This window comes from Hypomesus nipponensis, chromosome 1 (genome assembly GCF_054491055.1).
Source record: "Hypomesus nipponensis isolate SF chromosome 1, ASM5449105v1, whole genome shotgun sequence".
Taxonomy (NCBI): Eukaryota; Metazoa; Chordata; class Actinopteri; order Osmeriformes; family Osmeridae; genus Hypomesus; species Hypomesus nipponensis.
In genome coordinates, this window is record NC_140361.1 from 10,251,702 (window position 1) to 10,279,430 (window position 27,729).

The 27,729-nt window shown below is 48.3% G+C and overlaps 1 protein-coding gene across 4 annotated transcripts in view; it reads right to left on the reverse strand.

Moving 5' to 3' along the window:
• drp2 (dystrophin related protein 2) overlaps positions 1-27,729 on the reverse strand; it is an 89,455-nt gene that overhangs the window by 24,648 nt on the left and 37,078 nt on the right. For 2 of the 4 annotated variants that reach the window (XM_084688187.1, XM_084688054.1), the window contains exons 1-9: positions 22,102-22,230; positions 18,765-18,933; positions 9,916-10,072; positions 6,776-6,896; positions 6,122-6,233; positions 5,285-5,441; positions 3,434-3,580; positions 1,359-1,437; positions 445-505 (exon numbers count right to left, since the gene is read on the reverse strand). In XM_084688187.1, the coding sequence (XP_084544313.1) occupies positions 445-505; positions 1,359-1,437; positions 3,434-3,580; positions 5,285-5,441; positions 6,122-6,233; positions 6,776-6,896; positions 9,916-10,072; positions 18,765-18,811 (881 nt within the window). In that variant the 5' untranslated portion in view covers positions 18,812-18,933; positions 22,102-22,230. Of the gene's footprint in view, positions 1-444; positions 506-1,358; positions 1,438-3,433; positions 3,581-4,354; positions 4,470-5,284; positions 5,442-6,121; positions 6,234-6,775; positions 6,897-9,915; positions 10,073-18,764; positions 18,934-22,101; positions 22,231-27,729 lie in introns of those variants that run through there. The other 2 variants (XM_084688118.1, XM_084688265.1) reach the window with 2 other exon arrangements.

Below are 27,729 nucleotides of genomic sequence, written 5' to 3' on the forward strand. Positions count from 1 at the left end.
GTCCCCCCCCCACACACATACCCACACAGACCCACCATGGCACAGTTACACAGGCCATAAAGACTTAACACTCAGACAGTGACAGGCCACAGGAGGACTAACAGTTGTAATTAGGAAAATATGTTTTGTCCGTTTACCAAGGTATACCTAGAAATACATACAGACACACACACACACACAAACACACTTGATGGATAAGCAGCGTTCAGTTAAAGAGGGCTGTGTATTGATGAGGTAAACAAACCCGAACGCCCAGGAGAGTGGCCTAAGCTCAATAACTCCATGAATAGATACAGATGTGCAATTTCTGGAAACCCAATACTTGTGTCTCCAGCTACCTGAATGTCTGTTTTCAATCAAAGCTTTTCACAGACTCCTACACACACGCACACACACACACACACACACACAAACACACACACACCAGGACCCAGCTGGACTTACTTGATATAGTAGGGCACTTTGTTTGGGGAGATAGCTCGCTCCCAGGGAATCTGCACTGAACCTGCGAGAGATGGAAAATCAATGAAATGGGCACATCAAGCATGAAAATTCATTTTGCGCGTCACTACTGACAATGTCCATGTCTGCCCAGACAAGCCACTCAGGCTAACCCAACCCAGGGTCTGTACACAATAATAGGTTCACTAGGGATGATAAAGTGAGCTTTTGTGTGAGTTCCAGAGAGGATTAGGATGCTGGTGAGGTCTAATAGAATAAGGAGGTGGAGGAGTCGGGAGCCAGTGGTGAACGGAGCGTTTCAGCCCCCTCTAATCTCAGCTCCAGGAGTCTGAGACGGGAAGAGGATAGACTGGGAAGAGGAATGCGGAACATACCCAAGAGCACAGACACATGAGCACACAAACACGCGTGTACACACCCTCATTCACACACGCTTCCAAGCACCACCCACACACACACACACACCCACACGCACACCCACACACACACACACACACACACACGCACCCACACACCCACACACACACACACACACACCCACGCACACACACACCCACACACACACACAAACACACACACACACACACATACTCCTAGACAAGTGGCGCCTTCCCCCTCTATTGTTGGAGCTGCAGTGACTCTGCATGGAGCATGAGGCAGTAAGCCTCCGCCTACTCCCTGAACCCCAGATGCTGCAGTCACACACACCCTCACACTGTTACTCACCCTGTGTCACCACAGGTCCCTCACATCTCCCTGCACCCAACCTCATTTCCAGCCTCCCGCTCCCGCCCACCCCCAGCGCGACAGCAGCCTCTCCACAGCCTGGCACCAGCCTGGCACCAGCGTGATGCGGCACAATCCGGCAACTTCTAAACCAGGAAGAGGCCCCTTACTGGAGAGGAAGTGCTGGGACCCGGGGCCAAAGTCTCGGTGTGCATCTTGCAGCTGCTTCAGACGCTCTTCTATAGAACCCTGCAGAGACAAACACACACACACACAAGCACACGAACATAGATACACACAGACACACACAAATTAAATCAAAGGGAAATATGCCATTCACTATCTCTGATATCCCCCCCCCCCTAAACACACACACCCACACTCTCATACTTCTCATCTTTCTCCTTCGTTTGGCAATTAGTCAGAAGTACAATAAGGGGAATGTGCATTCCCCACCCTGCTACCGCCTTTTACTGTCTTTGAACAGTGGCAGATAGGAAAAGAAACGACACCGAAATGACAAATATTGTTGTCTTAGGAGGCAGCTGTGCTGCACTCTGTCCACTGGGACTGTTCCAGAGGGGATTTGGGAGACTAATCCAGGTTTATTTACAAGGTATTGGATTTAGCATGTAAATCATTGTTAGTAGATCGTCGAAACACCTCAACAAACAATAGGAGGTGAATCTACTCACGTAGAAAGGGTAAAAGAGAGAAAGAGAAAGAAGAGAGCAAAACAAATACTGAGAGAGAGAGAGAGAGAGAGAGAGAGAGAGAGAGAGAGAGAGAGAGAGAGAGATAGAGAGAGAGAGAGGAGAGGAAAGCTCTTATCTCAAGGCTTTTCAAGGACAAGTAAGCCCAATGAGCTGTAAATGTGAGGTTAGCGTTATGGAGAGGAAAAACATTACTGTTCCTCAATGTATACATGGGCTGTGTGCACTCAGCCACACAAATCTAACAGTATTCTCTGGAGTGCTACATGGATAGGCTAAAATCATTTGGAGCCATTTCAGTCCATCTTGGAAATGTTACTGGCAGCTTTGTTGTGTGGTAAAACATGTCTCTTGTAGGATTCCTGAGCGCAGGCTCTCTATCTTGCAGCTGGTTGCTGAATTATTCAAGACAAAAATATTAGAGAATCAGCCTTGAAAAAGTACTTTATCAACGTCAGTGGAGACAGCATCACCGGAACACAGGATGTTATTTAAATGAAGGGGGTTTTGCATTTAGCATATTCTTCAACTGTAAAAAAACAAAAACGGAAATATGATGAGAAGAGGAAAAGGAAGAAGGAGAGACATACAGAGAGAGCAAAACAGAAATTGGAGGAGAGAGAGAACGTGCGTTCGTGAGAGAGAAAGAGAGAGACAGAGACAGAGAGAGAGAGTTCAATATCTTTCTATGTTTTTGATTGGGCACTGTCAAATACTATAAGATTGAGCTGGGTTATCAATGGGGCTCATTGAATTAACTTGTATTTTATTTAGAGGAAGACGACAAAGGAGTGATGTGGAAAGGAGAGAGGAAAAGTGAAGGAGAGAGAGGAATTGAGAGACAGTGAGAGAGAGGAATTGAGAAACAGTGAGAGAAAGAGAGAGCGAGAGAGAGAGAGAGAGAGAGAGAGAGGGGAAGAGAGATCGCAAAAAGGCAATGCTTTTCACAGCCATGTCTGTCCTTCTTGCTGACTCTGGCCTGCTCAACACTTCAGCTCTGAACAATCCAATATGTTTCACTCAGGAGACAAAAGGCCCGCTTTGTTGCAGTCAGCCTGAAATGATGCACTCACAGCAGAGGCTGGAGCAGAGCCCTGACATACAGCTCAGCTGTACTCTCCCAGCCCCTCACACGTCTCCAGAGATCTCTGTCTCTGCCACACTCTCCCATACACTGAACTAGCATCGTCCATAGACACAAGAGATTTGAGAGGAGACGCTGATGGGAAATCAGGAGAACGGTTGACGCGAAGGTGGGGAGGGAGGAGTGTGGTAGGCTGAGGGGAGGCTACGGGGAGAGTGAGGCTAGTTACAGCAAAGACAAGGGGACATTGTGAAGAGGTTGAGAGGGAAACTGAGAGGAGGCGGGCAAGGAGACATTGGTTGATATTGTGGATAGGTTGATGGGAAGTCATTATGAGGTTGTTTTAAGGTTGGAGGGGGGGGAGGCTGTTGTGAGGTTGAAAGGAGGATGTTGGGAAGCTATAATGAGGTTGTCAGGAAGCTGTTCGGAGGTTGGAGGAATGCAGCACCTGCAGCAGCTTCCATCTGCTGTTGAGGTGCTCCAGGACCCGAGCGTTCTCCATGGACAAGTGGACGTCTGAGATGGCCAGCTGGTGTGCCAGGTCGTTGATGTGCTTCATGCCCTCCTTCACCTGGGTCAACTCATCCTTAAAGAGCTGGAGGGAGGGAGGGTTATAAAGAGGGAAAGAGAAAAGAGAGAAAGAGGAGGAAAAATGAGAGAGAGAGCGGAAAGAGACAGAAGAGTGACATTTGTTATAAGAGGAAAGAGCGGAGGATGACCTCAAAAAAGTTCTCCATATGCCCTCTCAAGACCAATACATAAGTATGTGATTATATTAAGTTGTTTTACTGTAGGAGGGAGGGAACAATAAAGCAAACAATAGACTGTTTGAGAACTGTATTCACTATACTGTCCCTCACTTAGATTCAAGCTTTTGCACATTTATGAACATAATGAAGATAGGTCAGAGTATAGGTTCGAGGCTATGCCCTGACAAAACCTTGGGACCCTTAGGTCTCAGCAGACACTACCCAGGAGGTAAGACCTTGGTACTAATGATCTGTGTATATGTGTGTGTATTTGTGTGTGTATGAGTGTGTGTGTGTGTGTGTAAGGGGGTGTACTACATCTGTAGCACAGGAGCTCTTAAGAAAGATGTGCTGCCTCGTGATAGAGACATGACGGTGTGTGTGTGTGTTTGTGTGTGGGCAGCACAGTGGCTGTTTTACGAAAGATATGCATCAGCCTCATTACAAAAACATGAGGCAGTTAGCATGCGTGTGTGTATTCCACAGACAGGCTTGTTAGTTCTCCCCTGGAGCTCTCAGTGACCATGTGTTTGCAGAGACAAGAGTCCAAACATAGCCATGATCTGAGTCAAGAGCTTGCCCTAATGAAAAGCCTGGCTCAATTACAGCCAGACACTCACCATCATGTCCAATGACAGTCCAGCACTCAGCAACGACCAAACAAATGAGTATGCTGGGATTCCACACATCATCCAAGCAGCCAGGGACTTGACACATCTCCCCCGTCAGCTACTGCTAAGGTCATGTTCTGGAAACTAACTGTCAGTCTAAGGGCCTTGCAAGAACAAGTGAAGAAATGTTACAGGCACCCATAATTGACAGACAACATAGCTCCTGCGACTAATCCAGTTCGATTTCCTGTTGAGAATTGACACGTAGCTCAGACAACAGGTGTTGAACTGTGAAGGGTGGGCTGGAAGCCCCTATAGAAAAGTGACTGTGCCTCATTGTCTGCCTTAACAATGCGACTCAATTCACGGCTTTCATTCTGCACTAGACTATTGTTTTCAACTGGCCACAGTGTATTACCACGTAGGAGATGCCAGAAGCAATTATCTCAGGTGGGACAATTATGTACTCCACAGGTTTACAAATCATTTTGTTTAATGAATATTCACTTTTCATGTGTTCTGTAAGAAACTGCAGGTGCGTGTCACTTACATTTACATTTAGTCATTTAGCAGACGCTCTTATCCAGAGCCACTTACAGTGAGTACAGGGACGTTCTCCCTGAGGCAAGTAGGGTGAAGTGCCTTGCCTAAGGGCACAACGTCATTTGGCATGGCCGGGAATCGAACTGGCAACCTTCAGATTACTAGCCCGATTCCCTAACCGCTCAGCCACCTGACTCCCATCGTCATCGAAATATAAAGGAGACAGAATGAGAGAGAGAGAGAGAGAGAGAGTGTATTGCTGTGATAGTTCACATCTGAGTATCAGTGTGTGGGTGTGTGTGTGTGTGCTAGCCCTAACTCCGCCCTAATGGCGTTGATGTGATGTGGCCCTGCAGTGAGTGAAACTGCTCTTTGTGTGTGAGCCCTTAACTGCACCTTGGTGGCATCGATGTGGTCCTGCAGTGAGTCGATGAAGAGATCTCCGACCGGCTCCCAGGCCTCCCGCACCCCCTCCGCCTGCTCCAGGGCCACCGCCAGCTCCTCCATAGCAGCCTGCGTCTGCAGCAGCCGTTCCAGGGTGTGCTCCATGTGCCTGGTGACACACCCGCACACGCACACACACCTTCCACGTACAGTCCACTGGCTGCCACAACACACAACTGTATCTCTCTTCACCGCACACAAACCTAAACCTGCTTTATTGTGTTTGCAACTATCGTTCTATTTCAAAATGGGGGGATTCTGTTGAACAAAGATATTTCTACTCTGTGGGATTACTTGTATTTGCAAAGGATAAATAAATCCAATCCAACATGGCCTTTTCATCAACCACATGGATAGTGAAAGGTATCTAACCCAGAGGTGGATAAACAGACTGGATAGATGGCTGTGGCCGCTCTGGTACTGTGAGGGTGACCCTGAGAGGGTCTGACCTGTGACCTGTGACCTGTGACGCTCCCTGAGAGGGTCTGACCTGTGACCTGTGACGCTCCCTGAGAGGGTCTGACCTGTGACCTGTGACGCTCCCTGAGTGAGTCTGACCTGTGACGCTCCCTGAGTGGGTCTGACCTGTGACCTGTGACCTGTGACCTGTGACGCTCCCTGAGTGAGTCTGACCTGTGGCGCTCCCTGAGAGGGTCTGACCTGTGACCTGTGGCGCTCCCTGAGTGAGTCTGACCTGTGACCTGTGGCGCTCCCTGAGTGAGTCTGACCTGTGGCGCTCCCTGAGAGGGTCTGACCTGTGACCTGTGGCGCTCCCTGAGTGAGTCTGACCTGTGGCGGTCCACGCAGCGAGCCGTCAGCTTCTCCCACAGGTCACTGGCCACGTTGGCCTGCTTCCACACGGAGCGACTCACGTTGAGGATGCGTCGCCGTGGAGACATTTCTGTGGTGGGGAGGTGTGTGTGTGTGTGTGTGTGTGTGTGGGAGGGGGGAGTAAGGGGGTGGACAAGGACAATCGATTCAAGTACATGTTAGCAGGTGACTGAAACTGTGGGAGGAGGGAGGGAGATGGATAGATTAAGAGAGAGATTGAGAGTTTGCTAAGCCCCGTGTGTACATGCAGTGGTGGTGAAAACAGCAGGGGGTGGATGAGTGGGTGGGGAAACAGTCTTGCCTGCTATATTATTGATTTGACCAGATGGTGTTGTACTGTATGCTGGTGAGTCGGGTTAATTGGTCCCGACCCAACTGCTCCCTCAAACCACACAGTGACACAGGAAGACACATCAGTGCTAATAAGCCCTAATGGCGGATTCATTTGATAGCACTGAGGAGCACTCTGTCTCCCTCTCCATCTTTCTTTCTCTTTCTCACTCTCATTCTCTCTCTCTCTGTTCAGCCCACACTTAGGTGGGCCAGGATGGGGTGAGGTGGGGCCAGAGAGGGTACAGGATGCTTGATTGGTTGGCAGGGCGAGGTGCAGACCTTTCCCATCAGCCAGGGTCTCCTCAGGCTCCTGGAAGGGGTGCTGAGCCAGGAAGGCCTGGGCCGATTCCAGGGCAGAGTAGATGAAGGGCCCTCGAGACTTGACATCCTCCATGAACGCCTGCAGGACAGGAGCCAAGAGATGAAAGCATGTGGCACATAATAGACACACAGTGACACACACACACAGTGACACACACACACAATGACACACACTCGCAGTGACACACACACACGCAGTGACACACACACACACACACAGTGACACACACATGCACGCACTGACACACACGTAAGCACGCCTTCGCACAAATGTAGTGGATAGAAATTAGCAGGAAGAAATGACTCACTTGGAACATGGGAACAACACACACACATGTGCAAACACGTACACACGCACACACACAATAGACCAGCTTTAGTGACACAGGACAGGATGGCTGCGCTGCACTGTCAGAGCCTGCACCTGAATAGGAGGCCGTATGTCATGGACTATTGGTCACCTGGAAATGAGGTGGAAAGCCCAGCTACAACGGCTTCTGATTTCAGAGCACACCGCTTATTTAAATGATAAAAACCTTGAGCTGAACACATGAATGTACTGCAGACTTAGAGATCCACCCAAAGCTTCCCCTGGGTCTTAAAGACTGTCAGTGTCAGTCCGATGCACTAATCCCCATTCTTCCCTAAACGTCCCGTAGGTAAAAACTATACTAATACGATATAGCGTGGAATTAAAGTCAAATCGTTTATTTAGAAAAAGCCAGAGGCCTCAATCCTCTTACTGTATGAAGAGATTACAATTTTGTTCAAAATCGTAGACATGAATTACCAGCAGCAAGAGGCCCAGCGGTGGCTGTCGATCAGAGCCTATTAACCGGCAGGACTGCAGCCAGTCGCACTTGATAGCGCTCGTCTCCCCTCCGCCGCCACAGAGCTAAACAGGAAGCCCCACTGAACTGGCAAATCCACCCGCTGCTAAGCACACATGCAAACGTCTGCAACATCAGGAGCTGCAGGTGCCGATAAGATATCCCGGTGAGTCGACGCAGAAAAACGATTCTCTTCTCTCTCCCACTGCACTCGTTCTATGTAGGCCTCTCTGGCTATGTTGTTTCTCCTTTTCTCCCTGCCTTCCTCCCACCCTCCAGGCACCTCCCTCCCTCCCACCCCTCTCTCTCAACTCTCCTTCCACCCCCCGGTCTGTCTTCCTTGCCCTACCAGTACAGATTCCCAAGGTGTGGCTGCTGGATTCCCTAAACCAACCACCACAGCGTTAAAACTTTAATTCCAGCTAAATTTCACAGTGAGGGGCTCCGTCTTTGGCTGGGAGAACATTAATAAAGTCCTCAGATCAGGCCCGGATCCATTATACATAAAAGAGAGCGAGTTGGAGCAAGGGAGGACTTTATATCCTCCATACATGTGCGTGGTCCTACATCTACTTCCAGTGCCTCTGGGGAACCCAGTTACTGGGAGCTGTTTCTGAACACAGAGGACACATAAGCCATTCATCTCCTCTGTTCCGTGTATGAAAAGATTTTGCAGTACACACACACACTCTCTCTCAGTTTGTTCTTTCACTCAGTCCCTGGCTCACTCACACACATACACACACACACACACACACACACACACACACGGGGACACTAACTGACACATTCTAAAAAGACAGCAGAATAAATCCACTTAAGATCAATAATTCAAATTTCTTAAAACGTCGTAATTCTCCACCGAAAACTCGGATGCAATTTTCCTCCCTGTTTTGTCAGAAAACTTTTACAGCAATGTAGTGCTTGGGGAGCCCAAGTGTGTTAGATGGATTATAAAGGAATGCTGCACTGAAAAACTGGAACATTTCAGGGAGAGGAAAGGTGAAGAGAAGGATGGGAGGGACATTAGTAGACGGAGGGGGGGGGGGGGGCTTAAGGGGGTTTGGCGATGTTAGGCGGACGTATGGACAGTGGGGGATTACTGAACATTTGCTGAGAGACTTTCCGGTCCTGGCAGTAGATTTTTACAGGTTCATGCTAAGTAACAAAATGGTGCGTAGGAGGAGAGAGGAAGCAGCTGAGTGGGGGAGCTGGGCAGCAGTGTACGTGTGAGAGAGCGATGGGATGGATTTGGTTAATTGGGAGGGTGATTTGGTCGGGGTGGGGGATAGTGGGAGGGTGATCTGGTAGGAGTGGGGGATGGGATACTCGCACTGTCAACAGCTCACCTCTCTTAGACGCTGCATTAACTGACAGCACAGAAAATTGGAACGAAAGGTGGAAAACGACATTCTGCTGTCGTTACAGGACCAATTACAGAGTGTGTGTTTGTGTTTGTGCGTATGCATCTGCTATCAGAGTGTGTTTGTGTGTGCTTTGTGTTAAACTGAATGGAGTTGTTTTTTTGTTGGGGAAAATGGAACAACAGGATGCGAGCACCATTGTAAGAATGTTCTCATTTTGTTGAGACGTGTGGATGTGAGTTTCTCTCATCCCTCTGATCCATAGCTGCCTCCTCTTACCTGGCCCCCACTTACTACTAGCCTCATCCTCCACTCCATCTACACATGAAGGACTCAATGTGTCAATTAAAAAGGTTTCAGACAAGACACTTGTCTTTTTTAAGGACGATTCAGGGCTTTTTATTTCATCTCACCACTAGGTAGCTTGAACAAATAGGGCGGACATTCTGTTCCTCCTGATGTTCCGCTCAGAGAATCGCAACAGTCTTAAACACGAAGATGGAGATATTATTTTTGATGGATTGCTAATTTAAGAGAACCTGAACTCAAAGTGCTTTCTAATTGAATGCAGGCAACTCCCACTGTAAGTCACTGCAAGTGCTTACCTACTTCCTTTGTTTCCAATCATGCTAAGGTTAGCTCTGCAGTATTAAAAAGAAGCCGAGATGGAATTTTACTTTCCAACAAGAAAAAAATATGAATTTCTGCTGTCAGTAAACCCATGCTGTGTTGTGATTACATGCTTGGATTTGTTTGATCAATAACATGCAACCACAGACTAATTCAAACAGGCTGGCTTGTAACACTGGCAGTGTGTCTGTCAAACATGTACGTATATACATTTGTTCAGACGGCAGATTTTGAGAATGGTGTGTTAGTGTAGTAGATGGGTTCTAGTACAAACCTGGTGGAACTCTCTCTGGTGCTGCACCGCCCCAGCATCGCCCCCTATAGGCAGCTGCTCAGACAGCTCTTCATCCTTGGCAGTCAGCCACTCGATGATCTCCTGCAGCGAGAGCTGCAGCTTCCCACTGTTGTCTGAGAAGGCCTCCAGACGCACCCTGCCAACACACACGCACACACACACACACACACACACGCACACACACAAGCACGCACACACACACATGGACACACACAGACACACACACACAGTTCAGTTGAGCTAGTGGCTAGTCAGGTGGTCAGACACTCTAAGCACACAGGTGATGTTTGTGAGCTGCTTGTCCTCCGAGCCTGGCTACCTACACAACAACAACAGAGACACAATCTCTTCAGATATCAGAGGTGGATCAACACAGGACAAAGACACAAGGCGAGACAGTGAGGCTCTATAATAAGCACTAAGCAAGAGTGAAAAGTACGTGAATGGAATTCTGTGAGTTGAATCAAGGCGTCACAATATAAATATGCCTTCAAGTCCTGTATGCATGTGTCTTCTTAATACAGCCCACATCCACATGCATGTTCGGGGAAACCAAATCTATCAATCACGGCCGGCGTATATTACCACACGCGAGGGGGCAAGGTGAACCATTAAATAGAACAACAAGGGGGTTGTCGTGGGCAGCAACCTAGGAAGAAATAAAATGGAGAGTGTTTCCTTTTGCCACCCGCCAGCGGTGTGAGAGATTGTCTAAGGGAATCCGAGAGCTTCCATCAGCATCACAGCTGGGCACGGGGGAGGTGGAGTGTGAAAATGCCCCAGTGTTTCAATTACACACTGGATCCCAGCTTGCAGCCAGCACTCAAAATATCATTATTCCTGCAGAATGTCATACCCCACCACTGTCAAAACACAGACTGCGGACAGAGAGAGAGAGAGATAGAGATAGAGATAGAGAGAGAGAGAGACAGAGGGACAGAGAGACAGAGAGACAGAGAGAGAGAGAGAGAGAGAGAGAGAGAGAGAGAGAGACAGAGAGAGAGAGAGAGAGAGAGAGAGTACCACTGCCAAAGCTGACTGACTACCACATGGCCATAGATACGTGAGCGGACGAATATTGTGGATATTATACAACATAAATGGGCCACAAAGCTAGCCATCGAGACAGTTTAACAGCTAATGTCACATGGCCAACTCTTCATGAGCTGGGTCAACCAGTGCACAAGGGTTGCTGCTGCTATAAACACAGATAACAATCTGTCAAATTCCCTTCAAGGCACTTGAAGCTGGAGCCACTCACTGAAATGTCTTGTGTCCTTCAAATAGAAGAGATGTGGAAAAGCACTTTGTTAAGGCTCAACTGTCAATGCTGTGATAAGTAGGAATGGAGAGAGAGAGAGAGAGAGAGAGAGAGAGAGAGAGAGAGAGAGAGAGAGAGAGAGAGAGAGAGAGAGAGAGAGAGAGAGAGAGAGAGAGAGAGAGAGAGAGAGAGAGAGAGAGAGAGAGAGAGAGAGAGAGAAAGCAAGATTAATGTCAGGCAAAGATAATGGAGCATGAGGGCTGACTCTTTCATGTATGTGTAAAAGGGAATTGTTTCAGCGCAATGCTTGTCCAGATCTGTGAGTATTTTGAGCGTTCCGTCTGAGGGCTTCTTCCAGCTGGGTGTGCTGTGGGCAGGGGACGTTGTGGTCTGAGCCGTGTGTCGGACCCATCACACGTGTCCCGCCCCCACAGGGACAGTCTGTCCTCTGTTCTGACGATGCTCACTGACCCACAGTCAGCATGGGGCTAGCCCACACCTGTGTGACAGAGAGATTGTGTGTGTGTGTGTGCATGCCTCATGGCTCTAAACCTCTGCCCACAGAAATCCCCATGGGAGTTTCTCTTGACATGTTGAATGTAACCCGACCCACACACAATGTGGTCATAGCGCAATGTTTACACAGACACACACATGACACACGGAGTATCACAGACTCCACAGAAAACAACTTTTCTGTCCGACCTTCAACAGTTCCTTTTACCCACTCACTCATTGTCTCTCTCTCTCTCTCTCTCTCTCTCTCTCTCTCTCTCTCTCTCTCTCTCTCTCTCATGTACAGTATATCTCATACAGACACACAAACACAAGCACACACCACTCAGCCCCAGCCCTCTAAAACCTCTAAGTGAGGCTGTCCATCATGGGCAAAGACACACACACACCCACACCCACACCCACACACCCACACACACACAGACACACAGACACACACACACCTACACACACACACACAGACACACATACACATACCTACACACACACACACAGACACACAGGGCGGCTTCACTGGGGCGCGTCAAACTGCCACAAGTCAGACGATGGTTCTCACACACACACCCATCACTTTCCGGGCTTCCATTTCACAGCGGAGGCGAGACAAAAGAAAGGGCCCGATGCCGTCATGGAACAGTTGCCCATGCAGCTGAAGCTGCCAGTCCACCTCCGAAGCGGGCCCTGGAGGGGGCCCTGGAGAGGGCCCTGGAGGGGGCACTGGAGGGGGCCCTGGAGGGGAGCCTGCAGGGGGCCCTGGAGGGGGCACTGGAGCGGGCGCTGGAGGGGGCACTGGAGGGGGCACTGGAGGGGGCCCTGGAGGGGGCCCTGGAGGGGAGCCTGCAGGGGGCCCTGGAGGGGGCACTGGAGGGGGCCCTGGAGGGGGCACTGGAGGGGGCCCTGGAGGGGAGCCTGCAGGGGGCCCTGGAGGGGGCACTGGAGCGGGCGCTGGAGGGGGCACTGGAGGGGGCACTGGAGGGGGCCCTGGAGGGGGCACTGGAGCGGGCGCTGGAGGGGGCACTGGAGCGGGCGCTGGAGGGGGCACTGGAGGGGGCACTGGAGGGGGCCCTGGAGGGGAGCCTGCAGGGGGCCCTGGAGGGGGCACTGGAGCGGGCGCTGGAGGGCTTACTGGAGGGGGCCTGGAGCGGGTGCTGGAGGGGGCCCTGGAGCAGGTGCTGCCAGGGGACGGCACGGCCTCCGAGAGGACCCCAGGTGTTTCATCTCCGGTGAGCACACACCAGGATGAATTGATAAGCCTTTTTTCTCCATGGGAGTGCAATCTGCTGATGCACTGAGATGGGAGACGCCAGAGAGACTGTGTGTGTCTGGGGGGGGGGGGGGGGGGTGTGCAGGAGGAAGATCGAAAGGAAGGAGGAGTGGAGAGAGAAGAAGAGAGGAGGACTAAAGAGCTTGTGAGGGGTGGACAGCCTGACCCAATACACTTCAGGCATGGATGTTGCTGTGGCGACAGCCATCGGGTATGGGTGAATGTGTGTTCACGTGTGAGTCTGTGTGTGTTGGTGTGTGTGTATTGTTTGACAAGTTCAATAGCCACTGCCACCAGGCTTCACGAAGCAGCAAAAGGTAATCCATAAGACTGCTCTAATGGAAGGTGATGTGTCATGGCTGTTGGCTGGACTGATAGGGGCCTGCCTCCTGCACTAGCTAATAGCAGGCACTCAGTGCATCAGGATCACACACAACAAATGGATAAAAAGTCACTAGTGGCAGCATGAGGCCTCCTGTAAACCCAAGAACCCCCCCCCCCCCCCACACACCCCATCCTCACCCTTTCCCCGGAGCCACCTCTAAAGTGAATGAGTTAGAACTCAAGATGTTATCATGGGGAGGGATTACAACCGAGAGGGACCACTATGGCTCAGAGTTTGATTAAAGAGGGAGAAATTGAATTGTTTCTTTATAGGAAAGCAAGGCGTGTCTCAAGGCCTTGTCTTTGAGGCTGGCATCATCCCCCCTCCTGCATGTTCCTCTCTACACAAAGCAAAAGGGTGGAGGGCTGGAGAGAAGCGGCAAAAAGGTGGACCAAGAATTACTACAAAGCTACGACAAATCCCTTATCAAAGGGCAGACAGAGCAGGAATCAATGTGTGTGTGTGTGTTATATTTTCAGGATGGGTTTTTGGGTCAGACAAGCCAGAAGTAAGGAGAACTGTTTAACTGCCTGTTTCTTCTCTATCGAGCGGCAATGAGTCACTGGTTAATCTACGTGAATCCATACACAGCTCTGTGTGATTCATACTTTTGAAAACAAACGTTCTCTCATTTACAGTTGCTTGTGTGTAAATACAGTACCTATTGTTTGCCAGAGCCTGAAAGTATTTGTATGACACAAACTGAAGAACTTTGTGTGCTAGTGAATCTTCCAGAACTTACATTACAGTAGGAGAAGCAGCACACATACACAAATATTTAAAAACATTCAAACTGTGTACCATAACCCTTATGAAAGCCCCCCCCCCACACACACACACACACACACACACACACACACACAGACAGACAAACAAGATTTCAAGGGCATACTGTAGTGGACAATAAAAGAGTCAGTGTTCTCGTGGAACGAGAGGCACTTGAATGTAACTGCACAGCAGCAGTCTGGAGCAAAGCTCTCTACGGCAGCTGACACAGCCTCTGTGGTGAATACACTCCCACCTCAAAAAAATAATCCACTCAACTCTCCGTGTGTGTGTGTGTGTGTGTGCACGCATGTGTGTTGTATTTTATGTATGTATGTGCTGTATATGAGTATGTATATGTGCGTCTGCGTGTACGTGTGTGTTGTGATCTGTGTGGGGGAACGTCTTCTAATGAGCATCAATCAGCTATCTGACAGTACAGAGGAGGAAGTCGGCATGTAATATAGAGAGAAGCAGCATCAGATTCAAACATTGTTCAGATTTCCCTGCTGTTCCCTGATCATCTGCCTTCTACTGTAGGTCTTCATTACGTCAGTCCTCAGGTCTTTTCATCAAAGCCTCCTGCTTGGTACAGTAGGAGTGCAAAACCTGATTATCTCTCCTTTACAAAGTGGAGTGGCACTGCTGTAGTCCTGAGCATCGCTCCACCACGTTGGCTCTGATCTCCACAGCGCTCGGCTCTGATGGGGGGGCGGCTCCTCTACTCACAGTTCAGCACCCCCCCCTTCAGTCAGCTCACCCTCCCTCCCTTCAGTCAGCTCACCCTCCCTTCAGTCAGCTCACCCCCCCTCCCTTCAGTCAGCTCACCCTCCCTTCAGTCAGCTCACCCTCCCTTCAGTCAGCTCACCCTCCCTTCAGTCAGCTCACCCTCCCTCCCTTCAGTCAGCTCACCCTCCCCCCCTTCAATCAGCTCACCCTCCCTCCCTTCAGTCAGCTCACCCTCCCTTCAGTCAGCTCACCCTCCCTTCAGTCAGCTCACCCTCCCTTCAGTCAGCTCACCCTCCCTCCCTTCAGTCAGCTCACCCTCCCCCCTTCAATCAGCTCACCCTCCCTCCCTTCAGTCAGCTCACCCTCCCTTCAGTCAGCTCACCCTCCCTCCCTTCAGTCAGCTCACCCTCCCCCCTTCAATCAGCTCACCCTCCCTCCCTTCAGTCAGCTCACCCTCCCTTCAGTCAGCTCACCCTCCCTCCCTTCAGTCAGCTCACCCTCCCTTCAGTCAGCTCACCCTCCCTCCCTTCAGTCAGCTCACCCCCTCCCTTCAGTCAGCTCACCCCCTCCCTTCAATCAGCTCACCCTGCTACGCTTAAATTGCCATCTCTGATCTGCTTATAAAGTCCTTTTTTAATAATTCATGGATTCATGGTTCCCTTCTGATTTGATTTGGCAAGTGTCTCAAAGTTGGTTTGTTTGCCAGCCGCAGAAACAGAGCAGGCCTCGCCACGAGATGTGGCCAAAGTGTTGGAGTAACCCCCCCCCCCCTCCCCTCCCCTACCACCCTCCCCTCCCTCCCCCACCCCGCCTCCCCCCGCTCCATAATTAAATCAGCAACCCGCACTACCCTCCCTGGTCTGCATGACACAAACAACATTCTCAGGAGGAGAAGGCGGTGATGTTCTGCATTGCAAACACTCCTCAGTCCTCCTTGTCTCATTCAAAACAACATGTTTTCTCTGCTTGCTAAAAGGAACAGAGTTAACAGGTTGCATCTCTTCCGATCAGAGTGTTGTCACCCCAATCTTTGTAGCCTAGCATCAGAAGTATAACACAGCTGAACAGTACATATGCCACCATTGACAAAATCTAATGACCAGGTTCCCAGCACCAAGGAGTCACTTGCTGACTACCCTGCAATTGCATCTCACTGAATGATGGATGACTCGGCGATCCAGTGAGATTAAGTTCCTTTTTTAGTTTTCTTCCAGTCAAATCACTGAGTTCCATTCCGCTGGCCTGGGGGTCCCCTGGTTTGACCCCTGACCCTTTGCTGTAGCTTCAAACCAAGATGATTAGCATGTAATTGGAGCTGAATAGGGCCTGCAGGCTGGGTAAAATGAGCAGCTGCAAGGCAGAGCTGGTCGAGGGAAAGTGGGACGCCGCACAGCCACAGGGCACTGCACAGGGCTGCTGCAAGAACTGAGTTACTGTAGAGGGCGCTCTCAGAAGAGAGAGAGAAGAGGGGGGGAAGACAAGAGACATAGAGAGAGAGAGAGAGAGAGAGAGAGAGAGAGAGAGAGAGAGAGAGAGAGAGAGAGAGAGAGAGAGAGAGAGAGAGAGAGAGAGAGAGAGAGAGAGAGAGAGAGAGAGAGAGAGAGAGAGAGAGAGAGATGGGAGGAGAAAAACAACAAAGGACGGTACAGTGTTTGGGAGCAGGGAACAATGTCTACCCATAGAGCAGAGAGGCTTCTCTCACAGTGTGGGTCAGGGCAGGTAGGTGGCCCTGCTCTGAAACCATCCCAGACATGTGTCCCAGAACGGCCACTTGCTCATGCCCAGCGTGCCACTGTGCCACCCACGCCAACCCCCGAGGGCATTCTCCACAACGCAGGGCCCAAGGGCAATGCAACGTTTCGTCTCAGACAAGGACAGCTTGTTCCATGAACAACAAGAGTGTCAGTAAATCCTAATGTGAAAATACTGATCAGAATCAGCCAAACGAAAGCTGCACACATTACATGCAGACAACGCTTTAAATGGAAATGAGGTATAATATCTCGGTTCTTTATGTAAATGTATATCCCAGTTTCAGTATTCAACCTGATTAATGTCCTCCTTCTTAACACAGTAAATGAAGGGCTGTCCAATATATCCATATTACTAATCATTCCCAGTTGATTATGACAGACGTGTTCAATCACGATGTAGTGGCATTGATTAGAACCATAATCAGTACCACTTCATAAGCAATCAATCGAGCTCTCAATTGCGCAACAAACACACAATACCGCACACAGGAAAGAAACAAGCAACTGATACAGATAGATATCTAGATACAGTCAATAAAAGAACAGTGAGAGAGGAGGGTTATATTTAATGCAGGAAAGACTGTTTGACAGATTAGAAAGTGTTGAGGAAGTAGCCAGTTAGTCAGTAAAAAGACAGCCCCCCTCTCCAGACAGGCCAGTCCACACAGCCCCCCCCCCCCCCCCCCCCCCCCCACAGACAGGCCAGTCCACACAGCCCCCCTCTGCAGTCTAGATCTCTCCATTTCTATTCTTTTGGGGTCTGTCTCTTCTCTTAGTCTCTCTCTCACTCTCTCACGTTTCTCTACAATCTAATTTGTGAACATACCAGCCATCCACAGTGATGTTGTTACATAGCGCTGCTGGAGAATCTGTCTTCCACAATCTCCCCAGTATCCTCCCCCCGCTAGCCTCCATTCCCCCACAGAGAGGCACCAGGGTCAAGTAAGTAATTAAAGGGGGCAAATGGAGTAAACAGGATGACAGCAAAATTAAAGACATACAAACGACACACCAAGCTTGGACGCCTCCCAATTAAGTACTAGAAAACGACCGAGCTCGCTCTAATTGTTTTGCTGATGCAAACCTCTGAAGTGTAGCTCTCGAGGCTGCTACATTAACCCACATTATATCAATAATGAATAAGTCGATGCACACATGTATTGAGGAACACGTTACCACGAGGCAGCCCATTACGAAGACAATGGGTTCTTAATAGTCAGAGAAGCGAAGGCACGGAAGGCACTAGCTAGTTGAATATTAGGAACATGGAGAATATGGAATGCAAGTGCAAGGGAAAACACTGGCACATTGTAATGTCAATAAAAGTTGCTTAAACATTCTGCTAGAATAACAACATGATTAGACAGTAAAGCCACCCAGCGTTGCAACAAATGTGTTGTCATTTGCACACCAAAGACTGAATGTTTCTAAACCCCAGGTGAAAACAATGGAAAAGAATGAAGAAAAAGCTGCATTTCCTATAGTGGCATAATAGTTACATAGTGTACACTGCAGTTAGTAAATGATGCTGCCAAGAACCCACAAAACAGGTGAACAAACCCCCAGTCATTGATTGTTCAGTACACCAACCCTTTCAACCAACTGTCTCTGCTCTATGCAGTTTCCTCTTTTTCTTTGTCCATCTCTCTCTCCCTCACTCTCTCCCCCTTTCTGCCTTTCTTTCTCTCTGCCTCTAGTTTGCCAATGAAACTGTTGGCTAAGTCATGCTTTAGCTAATCATAGCCAGCTTAAAACAAAAGGGCCTGAATAGCTTTGTGGAAAAACCAAATGTTCACTGACAAATGGTGAGGAGAAGAAAGGCCTTTGTCAATCCCAAGCACCGGAAATGATGACCATAAGTGTACAGTAGTACATATCTACCAACTGTATCCCCCATGTGATCTTTGAAGTTTGAATCTTGGTCTCGACTCACACAGACTCTAAATCAGTTTTTGCCACGTTGTCACCCAGCATTTGAAGCATTTTGAATCACTGAAATCCAGTATTGAAGCAGCATCTTATCCCCTTTGAAATGTTTTTTTTTTCCAAGCCCATTGAAAGCCTGCATTTACACAGGCTCTTAGCCCCATTGAACCTGTCTGTTTGGACTGCTTCTAAGCCCCGCTGAAAGCCCCAGTGTTAATGGCATCTTACCGGATGTTGTGAGACTTCCGTTTGATCTCGTTCCAGCACAGGTTCATGTCTCCAGGCTGGTGGGGCCCTCTGAGCCTCCCACACTCAGTGCCCTCCTCCTGCCCCTCAGGATCCACCGTGGACTGGCAGGGCACACAGTGGCATCCCGGCCACGAGGGCCGTCCTGCAGCTGCACACACACACACACACACACACACACACACACACACAGGTCAGTGACGACACAAACACAACACACTCCGGTCAGCAACAACATACACACACACACACACAACACACAGGTCAGCGACAACACAAACTCAACAACACAGAGGTCAATAACAACCCACACATACAGGTCAGAATGAAAGTTCTATACCGTACAGTACATGCAGGACAGCAAGTCTTATTTTAAAAGGATTTCCTTTACATAACTTGCTCCATTATTGATTTTGACCCAATCATCTTATTCAGAAGAAAAATAAAGAGCACTAAAGTGACTCTGAAGTCCAAGACAACTAGACAACTAAGTCCCAGTGAAGGATACTGCAGCAGGATGTGATATACTGCACATGACACACAAGTGCCTCTAAGGATCCCAGAAGTTGAACATATAATAAGACTATATTTATATAGCACATTTCATACAAGAATTGCAGCTCAAGCATATCCTTCCCTGTTATTCTATTCCATTAAACTGGAGGAAACAGCCGAGACTAAGGCCCTCTCCTCCAAACACCGGGAGGCTAGGCGAGGATCGGCTCTGAGAGGTGGGATGCAGCAAAGCATTAGGGATTCACCCCACTCTCTCCACAAACACAGGGACACACACACACACACACACACACACACACTAAGAACCTCTCAGAATCAGTCAGTTCTTGGCAGTGAGTTGTGAGGAGTTGTTCTTCCAGGTCGTGACACGGCTCATCTCTGGTCATTGAGTTGTCAGAGAGCTTCTGTCTTCATCTCCAATCAAATCCCCTCTCATCCTCTGCACCAGGTCACCACCCCTACCTGTACTGCACCACTCCGCCAACCCTTTTAGCCACACTCAAGCTCAATCCAATGCCTGACTTTACACATCCTCACACACACACACACACTTGCACACAAGTATATGCACACCCAATTGTGTGCACAAACTGAGAGAGAGACAGACAGAGAAGGGGAAACAGAGAGAGAAAGCATTCAAGGTTGCTGCAATGGGTGGGCTGCAAAAATTAATTGTGCCTGAAATGTGCTATGAATAGGCATCTTTTGTTGCAGTGTCAATATTTGAGTGAACTTGTCCTGAGGGATGGAAAACATTAGACTCACGGCAGGCTCATCGCCTCGCCTTGGGATTTTTCATAAATATCCTATGCGTCCCTCTCACAGTCTCTCTCCACTGCTTTCTCTTTTTTTCTCTTCCAACCATTTTTCTCCTCTCTCCTCTTTCCACCTCTTTCCTCCCCCTTCCTCCTCTTTCTCATATCTCTCTGCTTTTTCCTCTCTCTCTCTCTCCCTCTCTTTCTCTCTCTCTTGGTGCTTGTTTGTTCACGTGCAATTTTCTATCTCCGAAGAATCAACAGCACTTCCCCCTCCTTTCTGTCACCCATACTGTACCTCAGTATAATCCACTGGCTCTGTGAGTAATCCTCTGTATTCATGGTTCATCAGATATGTGGACAGGAACTCAGATACTGTTAATGCCTCTACTACAGAAATAAGCTCCTTCAGCCACTCCAACCTCATTAGAAGTCGGCTATGAAACCGCCAGACCCAGTTTCTCCCCAATGGTCACAACACGGCTGGGTTACTATGACAGTGTAGAGACCACAGACAGTGACGCCCTGAGACCGGTTGTGGCGGTGTGACCACTTTGTTTACTGGACGGGAAATCGAGCTGAATCAACACCAGCACAGCGACAACAACAAGCAGAACAGCGGATGGAGGAAGGGAAGCCATGGCCAAGGCCGGAAGGGGAGGCCAGGCTCACTGGAGAGGGCGGACTGACGGCTGGCAGAACACTGAGGTCTGCTCCTTCCTCTCCTTTCTTTCTTTCCTTTCTTTCCTCCCCGACCGGCGACACACAGCCATGGCAGGCCTCAGATGTGCCCAGATCAGAGTGACGGAGGCAGACGCCCACATACACACATTCAAGCACAGCACGCACGCCTATGCAGGCAGAGACAAGTGCAAGAGCCATACACCGTCACGCGTACACGTCTACACACACACACACATATGCATACAAGCACCACACACACACACCTTCACAGACACACACATACGCACGTATGTTGGGTTACATAAAATTGTAAAAAGACAGACCTGAACCAACTATAAATCAAAACAGATTTATCACATAGAGGCCCATGAAGAATAGAGCAACATTGTAGACTTAGCACAGACCAAAACGCCCGCGCAGGTTTGACACGTCGTTAGCACTAGTCAAGCATTAAACCTGCATTATTAATGGGGTTGACTGGCTGTGGCATTTTGTGATCACTGAGGCATTCTTATCTCCCCAGAGGGAAAGTCCCCTCGCTAAGTGTTGTAAGCTTGGAGACACACGCTGCCAAATCCAGGCTCCGGTCCTGGCGTTGCCATGGCAGGGTTCACACCTCAGTTAGACACAAACTCTCTGACGCTGTTTACGAGAAAATAACTAGCTGTCCTCCAGACCGCTCCGCAATTTAAAAACCCTGCACGGTCGCTGTGTGACATTTCTGCGTCCTTCTAAGACCGCAGCCAGCCAAAATAGCCTCAGGAGGGGAATATTTTCCACTGAGAAGTGAAATACAGAACAAGGCATCTCAGCATCATCAAAGATAAGACACAAAGCTTCGGAGAGAGACTCCCCAACAGAAGACAGTTCAACTAAGCAGATAAACTGTCAGCAGATCAAAGCGACCGTACTTCTAACGCCACGTGTACACCGTGATAGAATCAAGAGATATCGCGAATCTCAGGCAATAAGAAGATACACTTTACACTTATTACTGAAGCTCTGCTAATGGGGCCTCTCTGACAGAGATATAGGTAGCGGCAGTTTTTCATGGTTTCATGGAAAGTTATTACACAGCGAAAGGTGATATGGAGGAGGTTGGCCTTTCCAGAGGTAAATAGATATAGATGTTAATATTGATCTTGTTTTGGATTTACCACCTTCAACCGTCCCTTTACAACTTACACTCAACCCTTCCTCAAACTGCGCTTTCTTACAGTTTTGTAACAATGCCCTATATCGTTTACACGTGATACCATTTAATGACATAGCATTTCTTATATACCTAAAATGTTTGTATTATAGGTATTGTTATGTACTTACATGAGAGTTGTTTTAACCTTAACATAAAAGGCTGCTCTTACCTTGAGAGGACAATCCAAATAATCTACGATTCTGTCACCACTGGTATTCCACAAACTCTCATTCACCCACTCTAGTCCTTGTCATTTTTAGGAAAGCAGTTCTCATCAGGACATTGACTCTATTGCGTGGCTATGTGTGTGAGTACAGAATGCTAGGTTTCATTTGGTATGACGGGAGTGTGTGACACAAACACACACACACACACACACACACAGACAGAGGCTCTTCTCTGGTTCTCTGGTGAAAGGGCTTGTTGTCCGTCACATTCCTGCCAACACCTACCTGGTCTCTACCCACCAGCGCAGAGAAAGGCCATCTTCCAGTAAGCATCCACCCATAGACACCACATCCTTCATCCAACCCTCACCCTGACACACACAGCAACAGCACACACCACTATCATGTTATGCGTTGTGGTAATGAAATGCACTGAAATGAACCAAAACCAGCAATATAGGTGGTTTGGATCATGGGTAACATGCCAACCATGTTAATGAAAAATGATGGTTATATATATATATATATATATATATATATATATATATTAATATTCAAATAACTTGTGATGCATAAACACCCACAGGAGGTTAACCATGTGTCACTGTGAAGAACCCTGACTGTGGTTTCAGCTACAGCAGCTTAATAACTGCCAGACTGACTCACAGACTAAGAGCATCCAGGAGGTTCTTTGGTGTATGGCTGTGTAGGAGAGTGTGAGTGCGTGAGTGTGTGTGTGTGTGTCTCTGTGTGTGTGTGTGTCAGCTCAATCCTTCCACAGAGTATTTGGGGCCCCCGCCTGTAGCAGCTGTGGGTCATGTTCCTGATGGGGGTTAGTGGCGAGGTTGTTCCCTCTCTCTACTCTCCTGCATCCCTTCCTCTACATCCCCCTCCCCTTTCCCCCTCTCCTTTTATACATCACCTCCCCTCCTCCTCCACCCCCTCCCACCCCTCTCCACCATCCCATCTCCCCACCTCCCACATCCCCTCTCCACTCTCTCCCCTCTCCTACGTCCTCCCCTCTACATCCCCTCTCCTGTCTCCTCAACTGCACAACCCCCACACTGTCTCAACTTCCCCTCCCAACCCCCCTCCCCTAGCCCTTCTCCCTCCCCAGCAGGCTGGGCTGCACCAGCAGCCAGGACAAACACATCAGGCCTCCGGCTCCCAGAACTCACTGCAGCTCGTGTACCAGAGCCTTCCCTCCCCAGCTGTAGCCGTCACACTGCTGGCGTGTGTGACAGGGGCTGTCGTGACAGTGCTCAGGCAGGCTGACACGCGGGGGCACACATGCACACACACACAGCGGGCTTACACAGGTGCCTTCACACACACACACACACACGGGCCAAAATCACACAACTTAATATGCTTGGACACTCACGGGTGCATGCACACACACTCACGTACACACACAGATGACTGCGCACCCACAAACACACACACACACACAAACACACTGCTACAGTCGCTCAGGACTGACTTTTCTTGTCTCTGTTTGATTGGATGGGTAAAAGACCAGGGCAGGGGAAGTGCCGCGCCACCTCACCTGACACATGACCACGCTGAACGATTCACCCTCCAGCCACACATTATTATCCTTTGAATGTCAATGTCCTTCCAATGATAAACAGTAATTTTCCCAGTGATTTCATGCCATGAAAATACTTATTTATCTGAGCTGTGCCCCTGCTCTCATTCTAAAGAGGCTGCTTTGAAATTAGACCTGCATTATCATTAACATGATTGTCCTCTGTTTAGGTACCCTGTTGGCTGACAGAGAGGAATGTGATCGGAGCACTTTGTCTGCATGCTCTTTGTGTCCCCTTCATCAGGTGAACCACAAGCCATGTTTTATTCATGTCAGCACTTCTGGCTGGTTAAGTGCTTTCGGGGCCGCAGTTGTACTTTCATTGACGACATGAGGACGGCACACACGCACATATAGGAGTGCGTGCGTGTGCGTGTGCGTGTGCGTGTGCGTGTGCATGTTTCGAGGAAGGGCTCTCTTGGTGGAAGGCCGGTCTTTCAAATGAGTCTCTCCAACACAAACCTCCCGCCCATCACAGCATCCCTGGCCAGATCCCCACCCCCCACCACCAGTTGAGCTGGAGATACCAAAAGAGCATAAGCGGGGGTCCCAATAGACTCAAATGAGAGCTTCAATGAAACAGATACCCATTCATTAGATGCAGTTACTGTATCTGGCTCTCTCCTTGAACACTCTATATTTATAGTCTTTATTTGACAGATATCAGCTACTGGCTGAGCAAGCTCTGTGATGTATGATAGCCATCGCCACCATCTCGCTGCAGATTACATCATTCTGAATGTTGTATGACACTGTTAGAAGTACTGGCAAAATACACACTTCCTAATGGTTTGGATATTGATTTGGAATCTCTATGCGAGAGAGAGATAGTGTGTGTGTGTGTGTGTGTGTGTGTGTGTGTGTGTGTGTCAGAGTGTTTGAGTTAGTGCCTATTCCCCACATGGTGAGGGTGATTTGTACTGATCTCATACAATGGGGTATTGCTTATGTTACAAGGGTTACTTGCTTTATTATTTAACTGTCAGAATGTGGCTGATAGGTTCACTCTCATATCTGCCATGTCCACACGGTCAATTCCTAATAATGCTGAGTATGAACAGATGCAGCAGTATGATGCCATCATATCAGAGTCTTTTTATGACAGAATGACAGCTAACTGCTATCTCAATTTATATCAAAGAACAGAGGATCTGTACAAGAGGTTTGTTCGATGAGTCTCTGTGTGGAATATGTTCTCAAATTAAAACACAAAACAGAACGAAGACTCAAAAGCACCAAACAAATTATGTTTGTTCGTTTGATTTATGGATAGAAACGTGTTATTCAAGCCCAAGTAGAACAGTAATTAAACTGCGGATTAAAATGCCTCTCTTAATTAAATGGAAGATTGGGTCCTTGGTGAATGACTGCACACCTTCTGCAAACAAATAGGAGAGCAAATTGCAAGGGAATTGAGTGGCAACAATGTGCCTCCCAATCCCTCTGTGGTTCCAATACGTCTGTTATGATGTAGCATTATGTGTCTTGACAAAATCGTTTTTCCTCAGTACAACCTGAGTCAAAAGAAGGTCATGTTTTCCCTCATGAAAGCGTTATTTTGATGTGTTATTTTGATGTGTATGACGCTCGCAATCTGCAGATATTTACGTAGCAGTGAATTCCGAAACGAGGGCGAGGGCGAAACATTAGGTATGTGACACCAAGAGGATTGGAGAGCATTTCAGTCTCACACAGTCTTACACAGATTGTTTGGGTCCCTGTCTCGCCTTTTATTACAACCAAAGGGGCTTTTAGGGTATTAGCTAAAGAAAGTATACTATTCATCTCATTTGAGTTGATACTGCAGCCTTGAGTCCCATTGTGGGAGTGTACATTCGGGGGAAAGCACAGCGCTCTTTTAAACATCAAAATGTGCCTGACGAAAGGCAGCTTTGAAGTGAACACCACAACTTCTGTGACGAAACTGCACACACCTACACACCCATTAACACACAAAAAATAGCAGTCTCGCAAACTCATTTCATGCATTGCCTTCGTCTGAAACAACCATTTCCATATAACCATTGCAGGAGAAATGTACCCACTATGTTTAGACTTAATTAAAGGAAATTAACACAAGAAAGTACATGCACCTCCTCACGCTGACTGTGTGAACACATCTGAGATTAAAGAGCATACTGCTTTCTAAAGCACGGCGATGTGTGCAAAAGGAACGCCAGCTTCAGAACATCCCTCGTTCAAACCCCAGAACAGACTCCACCTAATTAAGATGACTTCCTCCAAACAAAGCCTGTGATATGAAACGAGGCTTTGAAGAGAAAAACAAAACAAGCTCCACATGACAAGAACGCCTCTCCTCAGCCCAGGCCCCAGCACTCTGACCAGGCAGACCTCCTGGTCTCACATACCTGGTCCTAGGGGAGGCCTTAGGTCCAACGCTGGTGATCTAGCAGCAGAGTGTACAGTCATTACTGCATTCTCACAGGTCCACGTGTTCCCGGCTGCGTTCTTTAGACGCTCGCTCTCACACTCGACTCCGGTTCATCTGAGAGCCTGGGATCTCATTAAACAGGAGAGAGAACGCTTGTGACAGGGTCTGCTGTGACATTTCCCTCTCTGCTGGTCTGGCCACACTGGCAGGCCTGGCATCTTGTCACTTCCTATAAGTTGAAGGTGCATTACTGACTGGGAGGGACGCGAGGCTGGGTGACAGCTTGTTGTTCAATAGAGAGCTTCTAATGAATCACGAAATCGACAGGAATATCTATACAGTGGATTGTTACCTAGTACTTTTGGTTCAGTACAGGACAGCCAGTGGTTACAACAACCGTGTACTGAGTATTATTCTGTTAGAGAACACCGCTCCAGGACTAATGTCATGAAGCACAGTGCAGGCAAAAATAACATATACGCAAGAGACTGAAAAACAACTGTCATTAGCCACTGTCATTAAAAGAAACAAGAAATTTGGTAGTCACAGGAAACATCAGACAAGACAGACTCTACGCTACATCTGAGCATAATTACAGATGAATCTGATGATTACTGAGATACAGTATGTAAGCTAGCTGTTTGGGTAAACAAGGTCATGTTGGTTCTTGTCTCATTAGCGGAATATGCTCAGACACAGAAAGATGACTGTTGGAACAGTTATTAACATAAATCAAGACAGGATGGTCGAAAACAGAAAAAAACTGAGAGACAAGCAGGGAGACACAGGGACAGCATGAATGTAAGTCTGTCCCTACTTGTGAACGTTCCCCAGAGTTCTGGTAAACCCAAATAGCAAATTACATGCGAGCATAATCAGTGAGCTAGGCATGGTACACATTAATTATACTTAGATTTGATGGAAAGGTAAGAAAAGAGAAGGAGAGAGGGCAATTTGCTACCATTAAGTTGCTCTGGCACTGGGTTTCAATGCACTAATGATGTGCTAATGATGGAGAAGAGAGTAAAATATTCAGGTAAAACTCCCTAGCAATGTGTGAATGAGACTGACATTAACAAGCACCACTCCTTGTAAGATCAGTTTAAGGTCTGTTCGTTTCCATTCTTTTTTAATTATATTCCTGAGATTCTTCCCACTGCCTTATTTAATTATAACCAGTTTGGCGCGTAAAAGAGCCGAGTAGCATTCTCAGAACAATGATGCCCTTTGGAGAATGGAGGAGGAAGAGAGGAAGGGACAGAGAGAAAACAAAACTGACATTTCAGTGAGGCATTTCAGCTGGGCATCCAAACGGAGCACTTCATTGCACTCACCTCCCCTCTAAAAGAATTTGAAGACCAAACTGTGACTATCGTCTTCCATATAGAGAGCTCTACTCAGCCTGGTCTCTGACAGAGAGGTCATGAGAAGGCACAAAAAGGTCATTAAGATTGTACAGATCATAAGATAAACATTGTTAGAGAGCTCGGCTACAGCATAGAACAACCACAACACAAATGAATGTCAAACGTTGAGAGGTCAGGTTTATCGTTGTGACGATGCACATCCCAACAGGGGAGGGTGTAATGGACAGCATCCTTCAGGCTGGGCACTGTGCTGGGACTACAAGAGTACGCTGATTAACAA